A 20,142-nucleotide genomic window follows, 5' to 3' on the forward strand; every position below is an offset into this window, starting at 1 on the left:
GATTATACAACAGTCTTGTTGCTATAAATCATTTGACAACAATATAAAATCAAAACATACATTTTCTTTTAATTATACCACTATATACCAGGGGTGAGCAATTAATTTATAATTTATAATATAATTAACTCAGTTCTACCCAATAATATACAGTATTGGGTAGAACTAAAGTTAATTATATTAGTCCGGCCCTGTAAAACCATCCCAATTTCTCATGCGGCCCCATGGCAAAATTAATTGCCCACCCCTGTTCTAGAGGTTACATCTCTTTCATGTTACCAGACCTTTACAGTCATTTTTCCCTTCTCAGCTATGTTGTAAGACTTTCAAGTATCCCCAAAACATGTTGATTAACTGCTATAAAGCCATTAGATACAACTGGTTTCACACTCTTATTAATGTACTTTGTTCTTGGCTTAGGATAATATATGGATCTCTATGGGGATACAACCCAATCATGCCAGCATTGTCCACTTCATTGGTAAATGGGGAAATAATTCAGTGAGATAATTAAAATGCATAATGCAAAATAAGGCATGAGATATAAATGCATAATCAAAGATCAGTTCTTAAAATTCTCAAAATCTTTAAAATATAGTAGAAAATAACATTTGAAACAATTAGCTATTTACAGATTGTGTTCTGCATTTACAGTACTGTATATACCCTTAATTATAATTTCAATATTTCTCATGATTGTCACTTAGTAGGCTATAAACAATCATTAAAGAAGCACTCTTGGAATTTCTGGCACTAACCTTTTTTTCTAGACAGCAATTCTAATATTCATAGGCATAATTCCAACAAAGACAGATTTTAGTGTAGTGTACTTTTTTTCTAACATCCCTGGAAAGCATAGCAGTGGCTTGCAACCTTCCTACTATGCATCTGTTCTTTCTCTCTATTTGTCTGAAAACCTGTGTCTGTAATTGAAACTAAGCAGCTGGAATTCACTTTTAAAAAGTATGAGTGAAGAAAAGATTAATGGTGAAAATTAGAATGCAATAACATAACATTATATATAACATTAAATATCGAACTCTTCTTGCTAGAAGTAATCTATATGTTCAGTGTTCAGTTTTCAGGAACATATTAAAGCACACCAAACAATGTACATTTTAGTATATAAATTTCAGTTGCCATATTAAAGTTGCACTATTTTAAAATCCAACTTTGAGTATAGAAGGAGTGAAAGATGCAGTGATAAGTCAATAGCTAATTATTGTTTAGAAATAAAAAAGCAATCTATGGTGAGTTGAGACTTGGGTGAGAATGACTTAAAAGGAAGAGTAAAAGATATGCATGAGTAAAAGATAAGGTAGGTGTTATAAATGATATTGCTGTATATGTGTACTAGCAAAATAATTATTTCCTGTCCTAAGAAATTGAATCTTGTCTTAACCTATATTACAATGGTAATTTTTAGGACTCCAGATGTATATTCCCTATCAACTTTTGCAAGCATTAGGATGAATAGTGTAATATTTTGCAGATGCTGACGGAAGGCATTTATTTGTAAAATAAGAACAGATTGATATACCTCCGCCTTGTTTGAGGGCCTCGGATAGCTAAATATCAAGCAAAAAAGAAGCTTATATAAGAGAGAAGATGAAGGGAAAATATTCCTTGATAAACAGAACTACATTTGTGCAATGTTACCCAAAATTTTTAAGCTACACGTACCTTCAGAAATTCAGCAAAATATAGATACCGTGTTTCCCCGAAAGTAAGACAGTGTCTTACTTTCTTTTTACCCCCAAAAGCCCCACTACCTCTTACTTTTGGGGTATGTATTACATTGGAGGCAGGGGCGCGCGGGGAGCTGCCGGAAAGGAGGCGGGCGAAGGTTCGCTTCCCTCTACTTTACAAGGAAGGATTCAGAGAAAACGTCGGGTCTATTTAAAGCTTCGGCAGCAAACAGGTTTAGAAAGGAAGCGAAAAGTTTCCCCTCACACACACATCCCGATCCTTCAACTGTGGCGCGAAGGAAGTGCCGCTCCTTCTCAGGGAACTTCCTCCGCCTTGTAGCGACGTGGGCAGAGGATGGACGGAGTAGGGGAGGTGGAGGGGGGGTTGAAAGTCAGAAAACGAGGCGCGTCCGTCAAACCTTGGAGGAAGGGGGACTGTGACAGCTCGGGGCGATCCTCCGGGAAAGAGTCCAGCAGGCGCTTGAAGAGGCGGCCCAAGTCCGAGTAGCTGCGGTGCAAGTAAAGGACGTTGCGGTCTGACCACTCGGTCTGGATCTCGAAGAACTCCTCGTCCCCGCGCCGGTTGACGATCAGCCTCCGGATGCCGTTCACCCAGCAGCCCTGCACGTACATGTTCACCAGCGAGGTGCCCTCAAACACAGCCGAGGCCATCCCGCATAGCAGCCCCGGTGGCGAAGAAGGATGGGGGACAGGGGGGAGACGGCGGAACTCCCTCCCGTCCTTCGCTTAATAAAAGCCGCCCGGCGGAACCACCATGGTCGGAGCGGGGCGTCGGCGACGGCACAAGAAGGCGCTGCCTTCAAGCTCCGCGCAGGGCGGCCTCCGGCGCCTCCGGCATTCTTCGCCCAGGCAAAAGACGAGGAGGAGAGGTTCTCTCAGCCGTCCTCCTCCGCCGCCGCCGCCTCCTCTCCCTTGACTACAACGTTGCTTCTTGTGGCTTTTGACGCTTCCTTCCTCTTTTCTTTCCCTCTTTTCCCCCCTCCTTTGGCGACCTTCCTCAACGTTTGGGAGGGCAGAACCGAAGAATCCGCTGGCCGCTTGCAGCCGAGCCTCGGCGAGGCGAAGGTGAGGGGCGCGCGGGGAGCTGCCGGAAAGGAGGCGGGTGACGGAGGGCGCAGCTCCGGCCGCTCGCCCCTCGCCTTCGCCTCGCCATGGCGCCACCGCCTCTTCCCCTGCCGAGGCTCGGCTGCAAGCGGCCAGCAGATTCTTCGATTCTTCGGCGGCGGCGGAGGAGGACGGCTGAGAGAACCTCCCCTCCTCGTCTTTTGCCTGGGCGAAGAATGCCGGAGGCGCCTGTGGCCGCCCTGCACCTTTCCTGCTTAAGGGGGTTTGACTAGAAGACCTCCAGGGTCCCTCCCAACTCTTGTTCTATTTCTAAGGAAGTGCTTGTGATGTGTTTTGATATCCCTAGATATTATAGAGATCTCAAACTTCAGTTTTCCATCTTTATAGCAGTAGACTTATATACCACTTCATAGTGCTTTACAGCCCTCTAAGCAGTTTACACAGTCAGCATGTTGCCCCCAGCAATCTGTGTCCTCATTTTACTGACTTTGGAAAAATGGAAGACTGAGTCAACCTTGAGCCGGTCAGGATGAAAGGAATCAAACTCCTGGCAGTACTGCATTCTAACTATTGTGCCCCCATAGCTCTTATACAGTGGTACCTCGGTTCTCAACCACAATTCGTTCCAGAAGTGTGATCGAGAACTGATTTGGTTGAGTACCGAATTAATTTATCCCATAGGAAATAATGGAAATGGATTTAATTGGTTCCCAGCCCCTATTGACTTGCTGGGAATCAATTAAATATATTTTCTTTATTTCCTGTAAGATAAAAAATCTGAGAGGCTCTATAGTCTAAACGCTCCAAGCTGCAGGAAGGGTGAGGGCGGCTGCAATCCCGGCAGCTTCGGGGGGGGGGGGGGCTCCTTTCCTCAGTGCTTCGTCTTGTTACCTGTAGGCAGCTGCACCAACTTTATCCTTCCTGGCGGCGGTAGCGGCGGCGGCTTCCCTTTGAGTAGCAACAGCGCCGGGAATGTCATGTAATGAAGGGAAGCTGCTGGAGCGGCGGCAACTGCTGAGATGGCTCCGGCGGCTTCCCTTCATCACGTGACGTTCCCGGCGCTGTTGCTCCCCGAAGGGAAGCCGCCGCCGTTGCCACTGCCAGGAAGGAGAAAGTTGATGCAGCTGCCTACAGATAACAAGACGAAGCATTGAGGAAAGGAGCCCCCCGAAGCTGCCGGGATTGCAGCCGCCCCCGGCAGTAACATTTCGGATAATTAACAAAATTTTCTGTGGCTGTTCGGTATCTGAATTTTTGTTCAGATACCGAAGGAAATTTTTGCTGAAAATTTTGTTCGGTATCCGAAATGTACGACAACCAAGGCATTCAAGAACCGAGGTACCACTGTATATTAATTTTTATTTATAGTATTTAACAGTATCTACTGGGACCCACAGTTTTTTTCATCTACAAATCTAAATGACACAAAACAAGTTTCAACTACAATGAGCCGGGGTGGTGCAGCAAGTAGAGTGCTGTACTGCAGGTCACTGAAGCTGACTGTAGATCTGTAGGTCAGCGGTTCAAATCTCATCACCGGCTCAAGGTTGACTCAGCCTTCCATCCTTCCAAGATGGGGGTAAAATGAGGACCCGGATTGTGGGGGCAATAGGCTGGCTCTGTTAAAAAGTCCTATTGCTAACATGTTGTAAGCCACCCTGAGTCTAAGGAGAAGGGCGGCATAAAAATTGAATGAATGAATGAATGAATGAATGAATGAATGAATGAATACAGGAATAGATGCTACAGAGTAGCAATATAACTTCAGTAATCTGAAATTCATGTATAAATAACAATATCACGGAGTATTCTGTTGTTCATCTTTAAATTGGAATTAGTGAAAACTAAAACCCAAACTCAGTTATGTAAATATTTTCATAGTTTTATATCTGAGATATAAATTCTGAGGACTTGCGGTTTGTATAGAAACATAATTAATTTTTTTAAATAATTTTAATAATTATTAAAAAGAATTAATACATTTGTAATCATGGACATTCTTTTTGCAGATAAATTTTTATTTTTTTCATACCAGTAAGTTAATGTGGTATAATAAAGGGATTTGGAACATTAAACAAACCCTGTATAAATTCTCTGTAGGAGAATTTTAGGTATGGTTGGACTATATTTATGACAGGTTAAGATATGTTAATTGTTATCCTATGACTGGAGAAAAATGATAATCCTGAAGTTTATGAAGGTCATAATACGTGAAGTGACTAATTTATGATATAAATAAAATAGGGGGCACTTTTTTTCTTCAGTGATAAATCTTGTGGCTTAGTATTATAAACTTTTTTAAAAAAAAATCTCAGCTTTATTTTTAACATTAGGAATTTTGGCATTTATTGATTGTTGAATACATTTAATATGACATATGAATATCTTACTTATAAATTACATTTTATGAAATTATTTTCATAGGCAAATACTTTTTAAAGAATTCCACAGATTTGTCCATAAATACTAGTTAAAGTCCATGTACCATTTTGTTTCAAAAGAGTTTGCATTTAAAATAGATGCAACTTCTAGGAGTTTTTTGCTGTTTACTACAAAGTAAATAGTTCCATTTTCCACAATAATTCAATTTAAGATTCAAGAATTGATCTTATACATATTAATAATTATTAAATTTATATGTTGCACAACACCCAGAATTATAGAGGTGTGGATAATTAATCTGAACCATTTTTTTCCAGTTTATTTGCTTATAAAGCTTTGAACTTTAAAAATAGCTGCATTTCTGTTTGCTTAATCATGCATGAGCTTCTAACCTGAGAAGATTAGATATAAGTCTTTATTTTTTTTCCTTTTAAAGACGCTGTGTGGACAGTAATGACTGGACGTTTCCGATTGCCTGCTGGCAGAACCTACAATGTACGAGCATCTGAGCTGGCACGAGATAGACAGCATACAGAGGTGGTCTGCAATATTCTTCTTCTAGATAATACTGTACAAGCATTCAGACTTAACGTAAGTATGGTGTTTAAGAAGCATTCCTAAAATACAATATTTCATTTTTAATCAACCTCCATTTATATTATCAATTATTTTAAATCGACCACCACTTTGGTACAGGAAAGCAAATGAAAGCATCCTTGACCGCTTGCTATCAAATCTCTGTTTAAATATATCCAGTAAAGGAGAGCTTTCACAGTACACTTTCATTCCAAATGTCGTTACTATTTGGAATTTTTCCTGACAGTCAATAAAATTTGCCTCTTTGTAACTTAATGCCATTATTTTGCATCCTACTCACTAAGATGATAAAATATAGAATAGAATAGAATAGAATATAGAATATAGTCACTGCGTTTTCCTAAAAGCATGACTTTCTTTTAAGAACCTGAAGAGTCTTCTTAAATTCCTCACCCATTTTGACATTTTTAGGACTAAGTTGCCTACTTTCTTTCGCCTCTTTTCCTTTCAAGGCTTAATTTCTAGTCTTCCCATCATTCTTGTTTAATGTATTTTGCATCTGTTAATGTTTTTCTGATTCCTCTTATAATATTGAGCCACAGTGGCACAGTGGAACTTCAGTCCTGACTTAGCTCAAAGTTGAGTTAGCCTTCCATCCTTCTGAGGTTGGTAAAACGAGGACCCAGGTAGTTGGGGGCCAATATGCTGACACTGTAAACTTAGAGAGGGCTGTAAAGCTCTATGAAGCAGTGTATAAATCTAAGTGCTATTGCTATTGTACCAAGAACATAACACAGTGCTTGAAGTGGTCCCAGCAGTTCAGAATATAGTTGAATATTATATATCCATAATTTGGAAACTGCTTTGACTAATAAAAAACCTCTTTTTTTGCCTTCTTGCCAGACCATAAGATTGATGATACAATAATATGGTATAGCCATTAATTTGCCTTTGTTCTTGACTATTTTACTGGGATTTTCTAGAATATTTTTGTAAATTAGCAACAGATGTTTCTGTCCTGATCACTGTCAGGACAGAAAAAGAACAGTTTAATATACAAATGATGGTTTAAGAACCAAAATGAAAGCCAACATAGTTTGGCTTTAGTCTGTTAACCTTGATTTTATAAAATGGAATAAAATGCAAGAAAAACCAGTACTAAAGTTTCTAATTCATAGAATCTCTAATCTGTTCAACAATAGATGAGCACAAGTGACATAGGCAAACAGTTATTTCTTTTTCTCAGGCTCCTGTTTTTAATACACAGTGATAATGATTGCATTTTTGGTCTATGGACAACAGATTAATTCTTGGGGAACCAAGGGTTTCTTTTGTTCTTACTGTCATATATAAATAAAAAATCTATTTGAAAGTATATGTTAATTTGATGTTCAGTGGTAATTTCAAAATAAGCATTAGAAGTAAGGAAACTGTGAGATCAGGAAGAGAGCAGACTTGTAAGAAGGTATACAGTATTTATCTTATTTATGTATTTTTCCATCACATATAATATGTGATGGACATTAGCTGAGAATAGAAAAAGCTGTTGAAAACATGAATGAGCGGGAGGTACAGATGGCTGAAGACATCCCTGCTGAGGATGACCTTGAAGATCAGTCTCCCAAGCAACTTGGGAGGTGTGGAGCTTATCCCTGCTGCTCATGCATTTTAATCCTTTCTGAATCACACAAGCAGGATTCCTGTCCTTTTTCTTGCCTGTTCTAACCAGTTACCTCTTCTCTTTTTCACATTTCCCTTCAGTTTCATTTGGCCCTTCTCATATTTAACATAGCCTTCCTTTAATCTAATTCAATAGTTTCTGTTTCTTGTTTTTAATGAAAGGAAGGTGGATGATATGTGCATATTGTATGTATCTAACACTGATTTACTTGGACGCAAGAGAATGGTTGTTATATGGTGGGCACATTTTTATAAGTAGAATATTTATCAAAAATAAAATAATATGTTGTCTTATTTTACAAGAGAGTCAGATTCGTTAATGGTTGAGGAACCAAACTAGAAACCAGGAAACTTTGAATTCTCCAATGCACTTGCAAGGAGAGTCCAGGATGGGTTATTCTCAGCCTGATTGGCTGGGACTGAGTTTAATTTAAATAATTAAATACTAATCAGGCACCGCCCCCTTAGCCCTCCAGTCTAAAAAACTCAGTCGCAGTAATGGGACTTTGAGTTTGATGTTCCTGTTAAACTTGGTTTAATAGGGTAAAATTCTGTTTTTAATAAATGTTATGTGTAGGGATAACTGCTCACTCTACCCGGAGTGCGGCTGCGTCATCGGCCTGGAGGACTCAGGCCTCACTCGAGGACATTTGTCGAGCAGCCACGTGGGCAGCTCCATCCACCTTTATAAGACATTACAAGATTGATTCGTTTGCTTCCTCGGAAGCAGCTTTTGGAAGGAGGGTCTTGCAAGGGGTGTGCTCATTTTCAGTGCCCCTGGTCCAACCTTCTCCCTCCCTCTGACTATAACTTGGGTATATCCCATCCTGGACTCTCCTTGCAAGTGCATTGGAGAAGGACCGTTGAACTTACCTGAACGGTCTTCTCGATGCACTGCAAGGAGAGTCCAGACCCGCCCGGTTCTTTTGGGACCAGGGTCACAGTTTCGTCGTTGTTCTTGTTGGAACTTGGGGGTTGTTCCTGGTTTAATAAATCGTTGTTTTGCATTACTGCTCCTTCGTAATTATTAGACTGGAGGGCTAAGGGGGCGGTGCCTGATTAGTATTTAATTATTTAAATTAAACTCAGTCCCAGCCAATCAGGCTGAGAATAACCCATCCTGGACTCTCCTTGCAGTGCATCGAGAAGACCGTTCAGGTAAGTTTAACGGTCCTTCTAGTCTTTCATTAAACATGAAAGCCAGTTTGGGTGACTTTGAGAATTCTTATTGATCTTGTTTAAAATACTGAACATGACCTAATTCTAGTTTTTTCAAAAGATATTTCTTGGGCTATTAGTAGCCAATATGTCTTGTCCCTTTTCCCCGTCTTTTTCTTTTTTTACTTACTTGGTTATATTATGCTGGTTAAAGAAGTTTAAGACATTTTTAAGACATGAGGATTACACTGTATATAACAGCATGTTTTTACATTTCTTAATATGTCAAGAGCATTGCAATAAGATGAGCTAAGGGGTTTTCTTTGGGGGGGGGTAATATGCACAGAAGGAATATTACACCTGCACATATACATTGACACTTATATGGCTCATCTACGTACAAGCACACAAAGAAAAGGTGTGGTTCAGTTTTGAGACTCTGGGAAGTATTTATGGAATATATGAAGATGTGAGTTGTCTGTGGCATTTGTTGGATTAAAACAACAAGGGCCTTCCTGTTTGGGTAGAAGTGATGCTAATATTACCTAGGTCCTTCTGTTCCTCCCATTCCTATCTACCACTTAGTTTTGAATTTTTGTGGGTTGAAATTGACAGGGTGTGTTTATTTATATGGAGAACTGTCCTTGCAATCTAAAGTGATTTCCCATTATCTTTTTATAACTTTATAGCCATTTTCTCCAAAATTTGACAGAATTCTCTTTCTATACTTGAAAATGGAACTTTGCTGAATTAAATGTCTCAGTATTTCTCCCAAATAAAATGAAGCTAAAATAAGAATATACATAATAATGCGTTTTTCATTTTAATATTTTTGTACACTTTAAAATTAAAATAGATATCTCTTTGTTTCCCCAAAAAGCAAATTATAACACAGCATAATATTTACCCACAATCATATTTTAGTGGTAAACTAGTGTTACTTGAATTCACTATAAAATAAAATTTTACAAGATTCAACATAAACGTAGTACAAAACTGTTGGTTTTTCTAAATCAAAATCTGATTCTAATTTTGTTATATTTTTTCCAGTGTACTCCCAGTTTGTTTTGCAATTAAATTAAAATGTGATAAACATGCCAGTTATAATAAGCAGTAATGTTTACTTATTTCTGTCGCTTTGCTACTGATCATAAACAAGTTCTATGATTTAGGCTCATAAAGGGAAAGGTATTTCCCCCCAAATTGTGTAGAAATATTGCACAGAATTAAAAATGTGGGAAGGGAAAACAGTGTGTACTTGTACTTTCATGTGAAAAGTTTCATCATTTAATGCGGTGTTCTTAAACTGGGGGGTAATTATTCCCGGTAGGGGTAATTTGGGCATATTTGGGGTTAATGGAGCACTTTATAATAGCTTGTTTGTGAGTCGATGATCCAGTTTGGAATTGCTGCTGCTGAGATGCTTTATAAAACTGGAGTCTGCTTTTTTGTGGCAGTAATAACATCATTTGAGATTGATAAATGGGATAATTAGATCAAAACAGTTCAGGAGCTACTGAGTTAGTTGCTATTTCATTTTAAAATTATGTATAAATTGGCCAGCAGGTCAAAGTGTGAAAGATACAAGTACAGCGTCTAAAAGGAACAAAGGAAATAAAGGTGTGGTTAAACAGCATACCTGTGAGGTGTAAGAGGAAGAGACAAGTTTGTATTTTCATGGGCAGGGCAGACTGTTGAAATTGTTCTACACGTTCTAAGTCTATAATGAAATTTAGTGGAAATAGAGGTCATTTAACTCTGAAATGCACATTGACACACAACCATTTTAACATGTGCATCTATATTTAATTATACTTTGCAGAGAGGAATATTTAAAACATTGATATATTAACTTCTTATTAAATGTTTAACAATTGTTTCAATAGACTTGGAAAAGACACATAAATATTTGTCTATTCTGTTTTGGTATATGTTTGGTTTGCTGTGATAAATGTTTGAAAGAGATCTCTTTATTCCCAAATTTCTATATTATTTGGGGCTAATGAAAATTATTACTGGCAGAATGTTAAGTTTGGTTGAAATTTTAGTTTTATCTGTAAATTGTTTTTCTTATTTTTTTTCTTTCTACAGAAACATGATCAGGGGCAAGTTCTGTTGGATGTAGTTTTCAAACATCTTGATCTGACTGAGAGAGACTATTTTGGTTTGCAAGTGGCTGATGATTCTGCTGATAACCCTGTAAGCTATACTATATCTTCCCATTTTCTCTTCTGGCATTTGATGTTTTGTTTTATTAATCATAACACACAGGATTATTCTGAGGTTGCTTATACTGTAAAAATTATTATGAGTAATATATTGGTCATGTTTCACTTCTTTTCCATCTTAAAATAAAATAAATCTGGACATTTGTTTCCTGGTGCAATATAAATACCTTCCGTTTATTTTTTTCTGTAAATTCCTGAGTTCTTTGGCACATTTAAATTGTAACAGGTATTGTAAGAGGCAAATGAAAATCAAGAAAATTCTTATCTTGTCTAGTTCTTGGCGTAGGCTATACAGTTATTAGAAATATTTCAGTTCTTAAGGCAGTTATGAATTGATATTAAAAAGAATTTCAATTTCCTCTACCAAAGAATGCCTAGTGTTTTCTGCTACTGTTTATTCTAGGGACTTTAGAAAATGATAGGCTGTAATATATCAAAGTTTGTAGCATCTCTTGATATTTCTCTTGATATTTTTTCACACATTTAATCTATCTAACCAGTTTACCTCTGACATTTTGATAAGGATAGAGAAAGGTAGATATTTTAATGACTGAGAAAAAAAAACTCTTACAAGGGTTATATATTCTACTTTGAGAAGTTAACATAGTTTACATAAATTCTTCCTTTTACTGGTATTTTGGCTCCCGAGGTCTGTGTAATATCTTTATTAAACATAAAATCTCTTTGTGTGTACATATGACAGACTACAATCGGAAAACATTGCTAAAATACGCTAAATAGGATGGCATAGCTCCTATTTAGTTGGTGGGCCCACACGTAGGTCACTATTAACAGTTCGACCCTACTGGTCCTGACCGGCTGAATTCTACCTCTGCCATACATATATAATTAAATTTTGCTCTGGTCTCTCTCTTGCCAATTTCCTTCCTTGATTTAATTTACCAATAGGAACAAAACAGTACTTTGTAATTAAAAAAAAATTCTCAACCCCCCCCCCCCCCAAAAAAATATGTACATAACAACAACAATAACACCAAAATCTAATATAGAGTTTATTAAATAGTGTAACTAGACTTAGGACAGTATATTCAATTTAGCTGATCATCTATTATATGTGAATGAAATTTTATACATGTCTGTTTTATGTAAAATGAGAGTTTATGAGTACACAAAAGTATAAAGGCAGATGGTTTCTGTTTCCCCCACAGTTTGCTAAACTGAAATTCATTAAATCAAGGGTTCCCCTTATTACCAAATAGCTTTAACAAAGCTAACCAGCTTGATTTTAAAATTTGAAAAAAAAACCCACTAATTATTCTGGCTGTTCTTAAAATTCATCTTATATGTTGATATATAATGCTGTATTTTCATCACAATTTATTTTAACCTAAATAACTTTTCTCCCGTAACTTTCTCCATCATGTTTGTTCATTTTGTTAATGTAATATTTGTAATTTTTCAAATTCTTCCAAGAATCATATGGTAAAATAGTATCATTTTTGTTTGTGTGTGTGTTATACTAAATACCACAATTACTTAGCAAAGGATGGCAGTTTTGTTTGTTGATTTTTATAAAAATGAAATCATAGTGATTGTACATTCCATGAATGTCAAATCCATCTATGATGATTGAGTCTACAGAGAATGAGTTCTAGAAATCATTTGACTAGAAAAGCACTCATGTATGTGCTTTTATATATTGCGTACATAAATTAGTAACACACCCACTGGCTCATAGTACTGAAAGAAGCAAAATTAGGCAAGCGTAATTTCCTAAAGAAAATAAAACTATTTTAAACAGGATGCATGTGGCCTTTTGTTCTTTCTAATCATCAGGGTGCACATCTAAATTCAATTTATCCTAAATTGGTTTTTTGTCAAATTGGGGGATGGAGAGGAAAACCAATATGACGTGTTTATTACAGGTGTTTCCAGATGAATGTAATACAAAGAAACTAAAATATACTTCATTAATCCAGAAATTAAAACTGATAAGGAAAATAATTTCCTGTGGAGTTAAATGGGATTCTTTATTAAAAATGATATACTTGGAGATAAACTAAAATAATCTTGTTGTATGGATTTTTCCATATGATTTCCTGACATTGATTTCAACTGTTATTGTATAGACTAATTTTGGGTTTAAAATATTTGATGTATAGATTAGGGGACATTTAAATTTTTGGCATACCATCCCCCTAAGCTGTAAGATAGTAAGCTTAAAGCATGGTATATTTATCCTGCATTGTTAGCCACACTGGCTTTGTATAATATAATCTGTGAGTGCTGGTTCAGAGTTTCCAGAGCAGGTCGAAGAGTTTACCTGTAGCTGGCTGTTCAGGATGAACATGCCATGCATTTTATGAACTCTGCTCATTTCAGAATCACTACAAACATAAAAACAAAAACTGGGTCTTTTAATATTTCCTTATTTTGAAAAGTGACAAAACATATCTTGCTTTGGAAAAAATATAATAAGCTAATCTTTTTTTCTCCTTCAGAGGTGGCTGGATCCAAACAAGCCAATTAGGAAACAGTTGAAAAGTAAGAACAATAGTTTATCTATTTTGAATAAAAATCATCAGTAAATTTAGGTACAGCCCTAAGTAAGCTAAAATATTAAATTCTAATCAGATGTTTTGCTTCATTTTAGGAGGATCACCCCACAATTTGAACTTCAGAGTCAAATTTTTTGTAAGCGATCCTAATAAGCTTCAAGAAGAATATACACGGTATCTGTCTTTTTTATTTTGATCAGTTACCTCTTTGTTTTATTATGTAAAACATAATGCTGTTTGTGTTAAATTTGCATATGTTTGATTTTATAGAAGGCATTACATAAGATACTAGAACTTCAACTTCAGAGAGTCCTAGAAAAATCCAGTTTTTTGGATCCTTTGCAGTCATTCTTGAGTGGGCAGTTCTATTTTATGTGCATGGGGCAAGTAGGACTGCATCCATGGTTGTTCCAATTTGGTTCAATGTGAAATCCATAATTCTCTTCCCCAAGCTATTTAGTACCTATATGAAACCCTTGGGTAGGTTGTGTGTCAGTTCAGAGGGACTTATTATCCATGTAATGATGAAAATGAATTGTATGTATTTGTCTGAAGTTAAACCTGGGTGCTATCAAACTTCTGACTCAGAGTCTGGAGATTGTCGGGGTCTGTTTGTCTGGCTTGATTTCAATTCCACTGTTTACTTTAGAGAAGATTCCACTGGCCCTAAAGGAGCATGTCTGTGATTTTGGGTTTCTTTGAATTCAGGCTTATGCCGGTATAGCAGGACATTTCCAACATTTCACTGATAGGCCAGTTGTAGGTCTTTGGAGATGAAGCATTTTGAACAGACAGTCAATGTTCTTCACTCTCAGTTGGACTAAAACAATGCCTTACCTTACATGGCCCCTGCCTTACTTGATTGCTTAGATGCTACAGGTGGTTCAAAATATAATGCCTATCTGCTGAGTAGAAATAGGACATCTATCAATGTGCCACTAAGGCATTAGACAAAGTGCTAGTTTTTCCCTTCAAAATCTACATGACTTGGTTCCTGAGTACTTATAGGTCCTTTCTTGGCAAAAATCAGGCCACCTCATTCATGCTGAGTGGGGAAACATAGAAACATAGAAACATAAAAGTCTGACGGCAGAAAAAGACCTCATGGTCCATCTAGTCTGCCCTTATACTATTTTCTGTATTTTATCTTAGGATGGATATATGTTTATCCCAGGCATGTTTAAATTCAATTACTGTGGGTTTATCTACCACGTCTGCTGGAAGTTTGTTCCAAGGATCTACTATATATACCAAAGTATACTGTGTTGAGTGTTCCCATCGATATAAAGAAAAGACTGTGGGAGCCCAACCACATGCTGAATCTCCTTAAGTATAAGGAGGTAGAAAAGTACATAATTCCTTGTGTAAATATATAAGTATACAGTATAGTAAATATTCTGAACAGCTTGTTCATAAACACATATTCAAATTATTCATAACATATATTCAAATTATATGAAGTCTTCAATATATTGATGTAAGCTATAGCTTGCCTATGAGATGGACAGATTCGTGCTTTCTAATACATACACATTTGGTAACTTTTAAAAAGAATATAGTTGTATGTTTAATGTTGATGGATATCTAATGTAGATAGATATCTATATGAACTTTTTTTAATAAAACGTTTTTTGAAAGCATTTATTACTACAATTTGTTTTTTCTAAAGTACCTTAAATCCAGCACAGAAATTGTTTATAATGTATATTGTAAGAAAAAAAATCGGACAACTGAATTTAATTTCATTGTAGATTTGCATATCTGTAGTACTCCATTCATTTAATCTGCTCTTATTTTACTTTAATGCCAAAACGTCTCCCAGGAGAGCACCATTGTTCCAACAAACAAGTAGTATAAAATAACAAATCTATATAGAATGTATAGGCTTTTAAATGTAACAGTAAATAATACAATCTCGATAAATAAAAGAATAAAAAGAAAACTGGAAAGTGCACAAAAGAAAGAGGGGGGGGGAACAAAAATAAGAGAAAAATGGGGAAAAAAACACTGCAAAAAATGGTGCTGATGACCTCAGTGGAATTAAAAGCCGGTAGATAGGATATTATAAACTAATAAAATGATAGATAGACAGATGGTAGATAGCTAGATAGCTAGATAGATAAGCTGGTAGATAGGCTGTCTCTTCAATAATTCTTCTCTAGATAAGATGAACCATATCCCTCAGAAATGCTCCAAACAGCTGCTCCTCAGGAGAAGACCACAAGATATTGGTCTCTAGCGGGTTTAAAGCACTAGTAGATGGAATAACCAACTTACTCAGCCTGCAGTGGTTTTGAAAGGACACTGAGTTTACATGCTTCTTTTTCATGCTTCCTTTTCTAATCACTTTTGGAACTTGGGGCAGCCGAGAAAAGAGGCACAGGGATATCTTGAGCCCCAACCATCCCGCCTCAGGCATGCCGTTAGAAGCCATTTGAGTATAGATCAGCCTTGGGGCTTTATTAAAACTACTTGGAGGGAGTCAAGCCTGCCTCTTCTCGGCCACACTCAGTTCAGTGGACCTCAGTTTCCCAAATGGTTTCTAACGGCAGACCCATTCTCACCCACCATCACCCCCACTTCTCTGGGGCTGTTGCGGTTGGACCTGCCCATCGACAGAGGAAGGAGGAGGAAGCGCAGCACGGTTGGTGCTCAGAAGATGAGAAAGGCAGCAAACTAAGGCTGTCCTCCTTTCACGATACTCAAGGAGAAGTGGGGGGGGGGACTTCTTGAAGCGAGGAATCTGCCGTGTTTTACACACAATTACCAGAGTGGGCGGAACGGCCTCCATTTGGCCTGGCAATCGCCTTCCTTCGCACCCCACGGCTGTTTGAATGGATTGCAGATTCAGCAAGCACTGAGTATTTTTATATTAAAAACACTCAGCGCTGCTTCAATTTGCCCGAGTCCCCACACGAGTCCCACAATTATCAGAACGGGCAAGGGGGTTGGCCTCCATTTGGCCTGGCAATCTCCTTCTTCCACACCACGTGGCCGTTTAAATGCCCCCCCCCCCTGCAGACACAATCATTTACCATCGCAGGTTCTTCTCTCGAAGTCCTCCTCTCCAAATAAGGTTGTAAGTTTAATAGAAAAGTAAGGCAAGCCACCAGCTGGGAAAGCAAAGCAAAGCTTCCTCACAAAAGGATTTGTGATGGCACCAGTAAATATATGGAGAGGTGAGGTGGGCAAGATGATTGGCGAACCACTGAGCCTCTGGCTCGCCAATCACTGCCTGTGCATACACAGAGGTTTTTTAATAATAATAATAATAATAATAATAATAATAATAATAATAATAAATAGCAGCCTCAAGGAACCAGCAATCAACCAGTGATCTCACCAGCGGGCTACTACAAGTATGGCACACTGTACCATACTGGTAGGAACCCATTACTGGATAGGGCTTCCCAAAAAGAATGGAAAGACTCATCTTTTGATGACAATCTATACCAAGATAACATAAGCAATATTTTAAATTCAAAAGGATAAATCCTAAGAGCCAAACAAAAGAATCTTTAAAATTTGAGTCTTTACCCCAAAGGAGCTTATATAAAAAGGAAATACCTGCCTAAAATATGAAACTAAGATACAAAATTCCATTACATAAATATAAGTCAAAACATTTTTTATGAATCTTCACTATCAGTTAATGATTGGAAGTAAGACATTTTCTGAGATGCAGAGAATATTAAAGCACCAGATTTAATGCATATGCATCCCAATAGCAGTGTATCTGAAACTTGATCTGATTATTTTTGAAATGTGTATTTATTAAACTAGTGGTTGTAAATATTGATGACAGATCAGTATCATATTTCTCTTACATTGATTAAAAATTATCCAGTTTCAGACATGGAAGAAATAGGAGATGAAGCTAACAGTGTGAGATTGCCTAATAATTTCATTAGATTACATATCTTCACCTCAATTTTTCGCATTAATTGATTCACTTATTTTAGTAGTATAATAAAAAGAAATTTTGTTTTGTTTTACTAGCAAAAGTAAAGGCATTTCATACAATTTCTTAATTCTTAATTTTGTTAGATAAGAATATAATAGTTAGTTTGTCAACCTGTTGTTCTTGCTTACTTTTTCTTTAAGGTACCAGTATTTTTTGCAAATTAAACAAGATATTCTTACTGGAAGGTAAGATTTGTTTGTTTTACAAACTAGAGTGCCTTGTGATTCAGGGCAGGGATGGGCAGCATTCATTAAACAGATGCTTTAATCAAGAGATTGTATGCATTCTGAAAAGATTTAAAATGTGTATTAGAATATTGTAAATATAAATGTAGTGATGGGACATCACATTTTATAATGAATTTAGTATTATACCTAATTGAGTTTAAATGCTAAAAAAATATTACCTGCCTGCTAATATTCCTGTACTTCCAATTCCCAATAGGATCTAAAATTTCTATTTCTTCCAGGTAGATAATATGTTCTATAAAAAGTGACCATGTTTATTTTGAATTAACTTGCTAAATATTGCTCATGTACTTTTGCCTCTCCCTGAGTTGCCAACTATAAAATACAAAATCTGATTTCACATGTTAATCGACTTGAAGATCTTGATAGTCTTTATCAAGCTAGGAAATAAAAAAACATGGTCCTTTATAAATCCTGGCTTTTCTGGGTGTCAGGCTCTCTGGTTTTGATATTAATAAGCAAATTCTCTTGCTTATGGTTGCAATAAGAGAAACAGAACCAATGTTAGGCTGCATCAGTATTTAGCTTGAACACAGAAAACCAATATTATCCAGAATCCTGGCTTAGCACTTTGATTTGTCTTATATAGATAATCCTCTGTTAATGACTGCCCTGTTTAGCGATCATTTAAAATTACAATGTGCTGAAAAACTTTATAACTGGTCCTTGTCCTTATGTTACAGTGTCCCCATGTGATTACCATTCGGTCACTTTGCAATCAATATACATTTACAACAATCACAGTTTCCCACAGTTATATGCTTGCTATTTGTGATATTCACAGCTGGCTTCTGACAAGCAAAGTCAATGAAAAAAACAGGGAAATCACATGATGACTCACTTAATTACCATAGGTCAGTGATGACGAACCTATGGCACGGGTGCCACAGGTGGCACTTGGAGTCATATCTGCTGGCATGCAAGTCGTTGCCGTAGCTCAGCTCCAATGTGCATGTGTGTGCCTGCCAACTGATTTTTGGCTCACCCAGAGGCTCTGGGAGGGCATTTTTGGCTTCCAGAGAGCCTCCGGTGGATGGGGATGGGCATTTTTACCCTCCCACAGCTCCAAGGAAGTCTTTGGAGCCTGGGGAGGATGAAACACAAGACTACTGGGCCTAACAGAAGTGGGGAAAACAGGCCATTTTTGGCCTCCAGAGGGCCTCCAGGAAGGTGGGGGAGCTGCTTTCATCCTCCTCAGGTATTGAATTATGGGTGTGGGCACTCGCGCATGCGTGATAGCACGCGTGCATACTTTTTCGGCACCCGGGGATAAAAAGTTTCATCATCACTGCCATAGGTGATTCATTTAACAACCACAATGGGACCAATTTTGTACATTCTATGTGGTCATGTGGTATTTCATTGAAAGATTGCACAGCTTAATGATAGAACTGACAGTCTCAATTGTCGTTATTAAGTAAGGAATACCTGCACATATCAGTTTATTCACATCCAGAATAATTAAATGTATACTTTTAATCATTTAAATATCAATTGATAGGCATATTTTAATTTTTTTAAATAGGAAAGTATATCATGATTCAGTTCATGGAAGATACATGTTCTGTATAAAGTTTTTGTAAGGAAATATAGCCACCCAGTTCAAATAGGTTTGCCTAATTTAAATAAATTGATAAAACAGTTTGGATTTAAATATTATAGTTCATAATGGAGATGTTTAGGTTTTGTTTTTTACCTTTTACAGATTGCCCTGTCCTTATAATACTGCTGTACTCTTGGCTTCTTATGCTGTTCAGTGTAAGTACATATGTAAGTGTTTAAAATTGAGAACATACTGGTCAATGCCCTATCTTGTCTGACGTTTCATGTTGCACTGTGCCCCTTTCCTACAAATTAATGATACTTAGAGATCTATATAACAGAAAACTGATAACTCTTATCCAATGATGCTCCCTAGCAGGTGCTAATCAGTATCAGATTAATAAAGCTCTGCTTTTGAAACTAGCTAAATGGATCTTTAATATTAGATTTAGGTTTCCTGATTATGCTAGTTTTCAATATTTATTTAATGCATCTAATTTTATATTTTAAAATATACTTCATTTGTTAAGTGTATACCTTTAAATGGCTTGTATTACTATCTTACAATTTTTAGAAAAATATCTGTTTACTTTACAGAAAGGTAAGAATATGGTTTTTGTCATAATATTATTTATTATGCCATTATTACAAGCCATTATTACATTCTGCCTTGAATGAATTCTGTTTCATTTCTTTGGTGACCCATTTGTTTATTTTCTTGGCTATCCACAGTATTTTCAAGAGCCTTCTTTATTATTATTATTATTATTATTATTATTATTATTATTATTAATAATAATAATTAGATTTGTATTCCGCTCCTCTCCCAGGACTCAGAGCGGCTTTAATATCAAAGTTCAAAGGCATCATTCCTTTTCTATCCTGTTTCTTCAAAATAAATGTTCAATTACATATTGTGCCACAAAGAAAATTACAGTTTGCATTAATTTATATTTACATTTAATCTTAGTCTTTTTTATATCGTGAGTGTTATTTGCATAACATAGATTATTTATGTTTCATCCAGGAAATGGTCTGGAATTCTAAATTTTCTAAATATTTTCTATAGCATGACATGACAAACACAATTAAAGGATTTTTTAAAAATCA

At 36.8% G+C, this 20,142-nt stretch overlaps 1 protein-coding gene across 3 annotated transcripts in view; it reads left to right on the forward strand.

Moving 5' to 3' along the window:
• The window catches only part of PTPN4 (protein tyrosine phosphatase non-receptor type 4), a 136,952-nt gene that overhangs the window by 54,758 nt on the left and 62,052 nt on the right, over nucleotides 1–20,142 (forward strand). For 2 of the 3 annotated variants that reach the window (XM_070730070.1, XM_070730077.1), the window contains exons 2-7: nucleotides 5,593–5,747; nucleotides 10,623–10,730; nucleotides 13,222–13,264; nucleotides 13,374–13,452; nucleotides 17,383–17,427; nucleotides 19,196–19,260. In XM_070730070.1, coding sequence (XP_070586171.1) covers nucleotides 5,610–5,747; nucleotides 10,623–10,730; nucleotides 13,222–13,264; nucleotides 13,374–13,452; nucleotides 17,383–17,427; nucleotides 19,196–19,260 — 478 coding nt within the window. In that variant the 5' untranslated portion in view covers nucleotides 5,593–5,609. The remainder of the gene's footprint in view (nucleotides 1–5,592; nucleotides 5,748–10,622; nucleotides 10,731–13,221; nucleotides 13,265–13,373; nucleotides 13,453–17,382; nucleotides 17,428–19,195; nucleotides 19,261–20,142) is intronic. The other variant, XM_070730088.1, reaches the window with a different exon arrangement.

Source organism: Erythrolamprus reginae, chromosome 1, assembly GCF_031021105.1.
Source record: "Erythrolamprus reginae isolate rEryReg1 chromosome 1, rEryReg1.hap1, whole genome shotgun sequence".
NCBI lineage: Eukaryota > Metazoa > Chordata > Lepidosauria > Squamata > Dipsadidae > Erythrolamprus > Erythrolamprus reginae.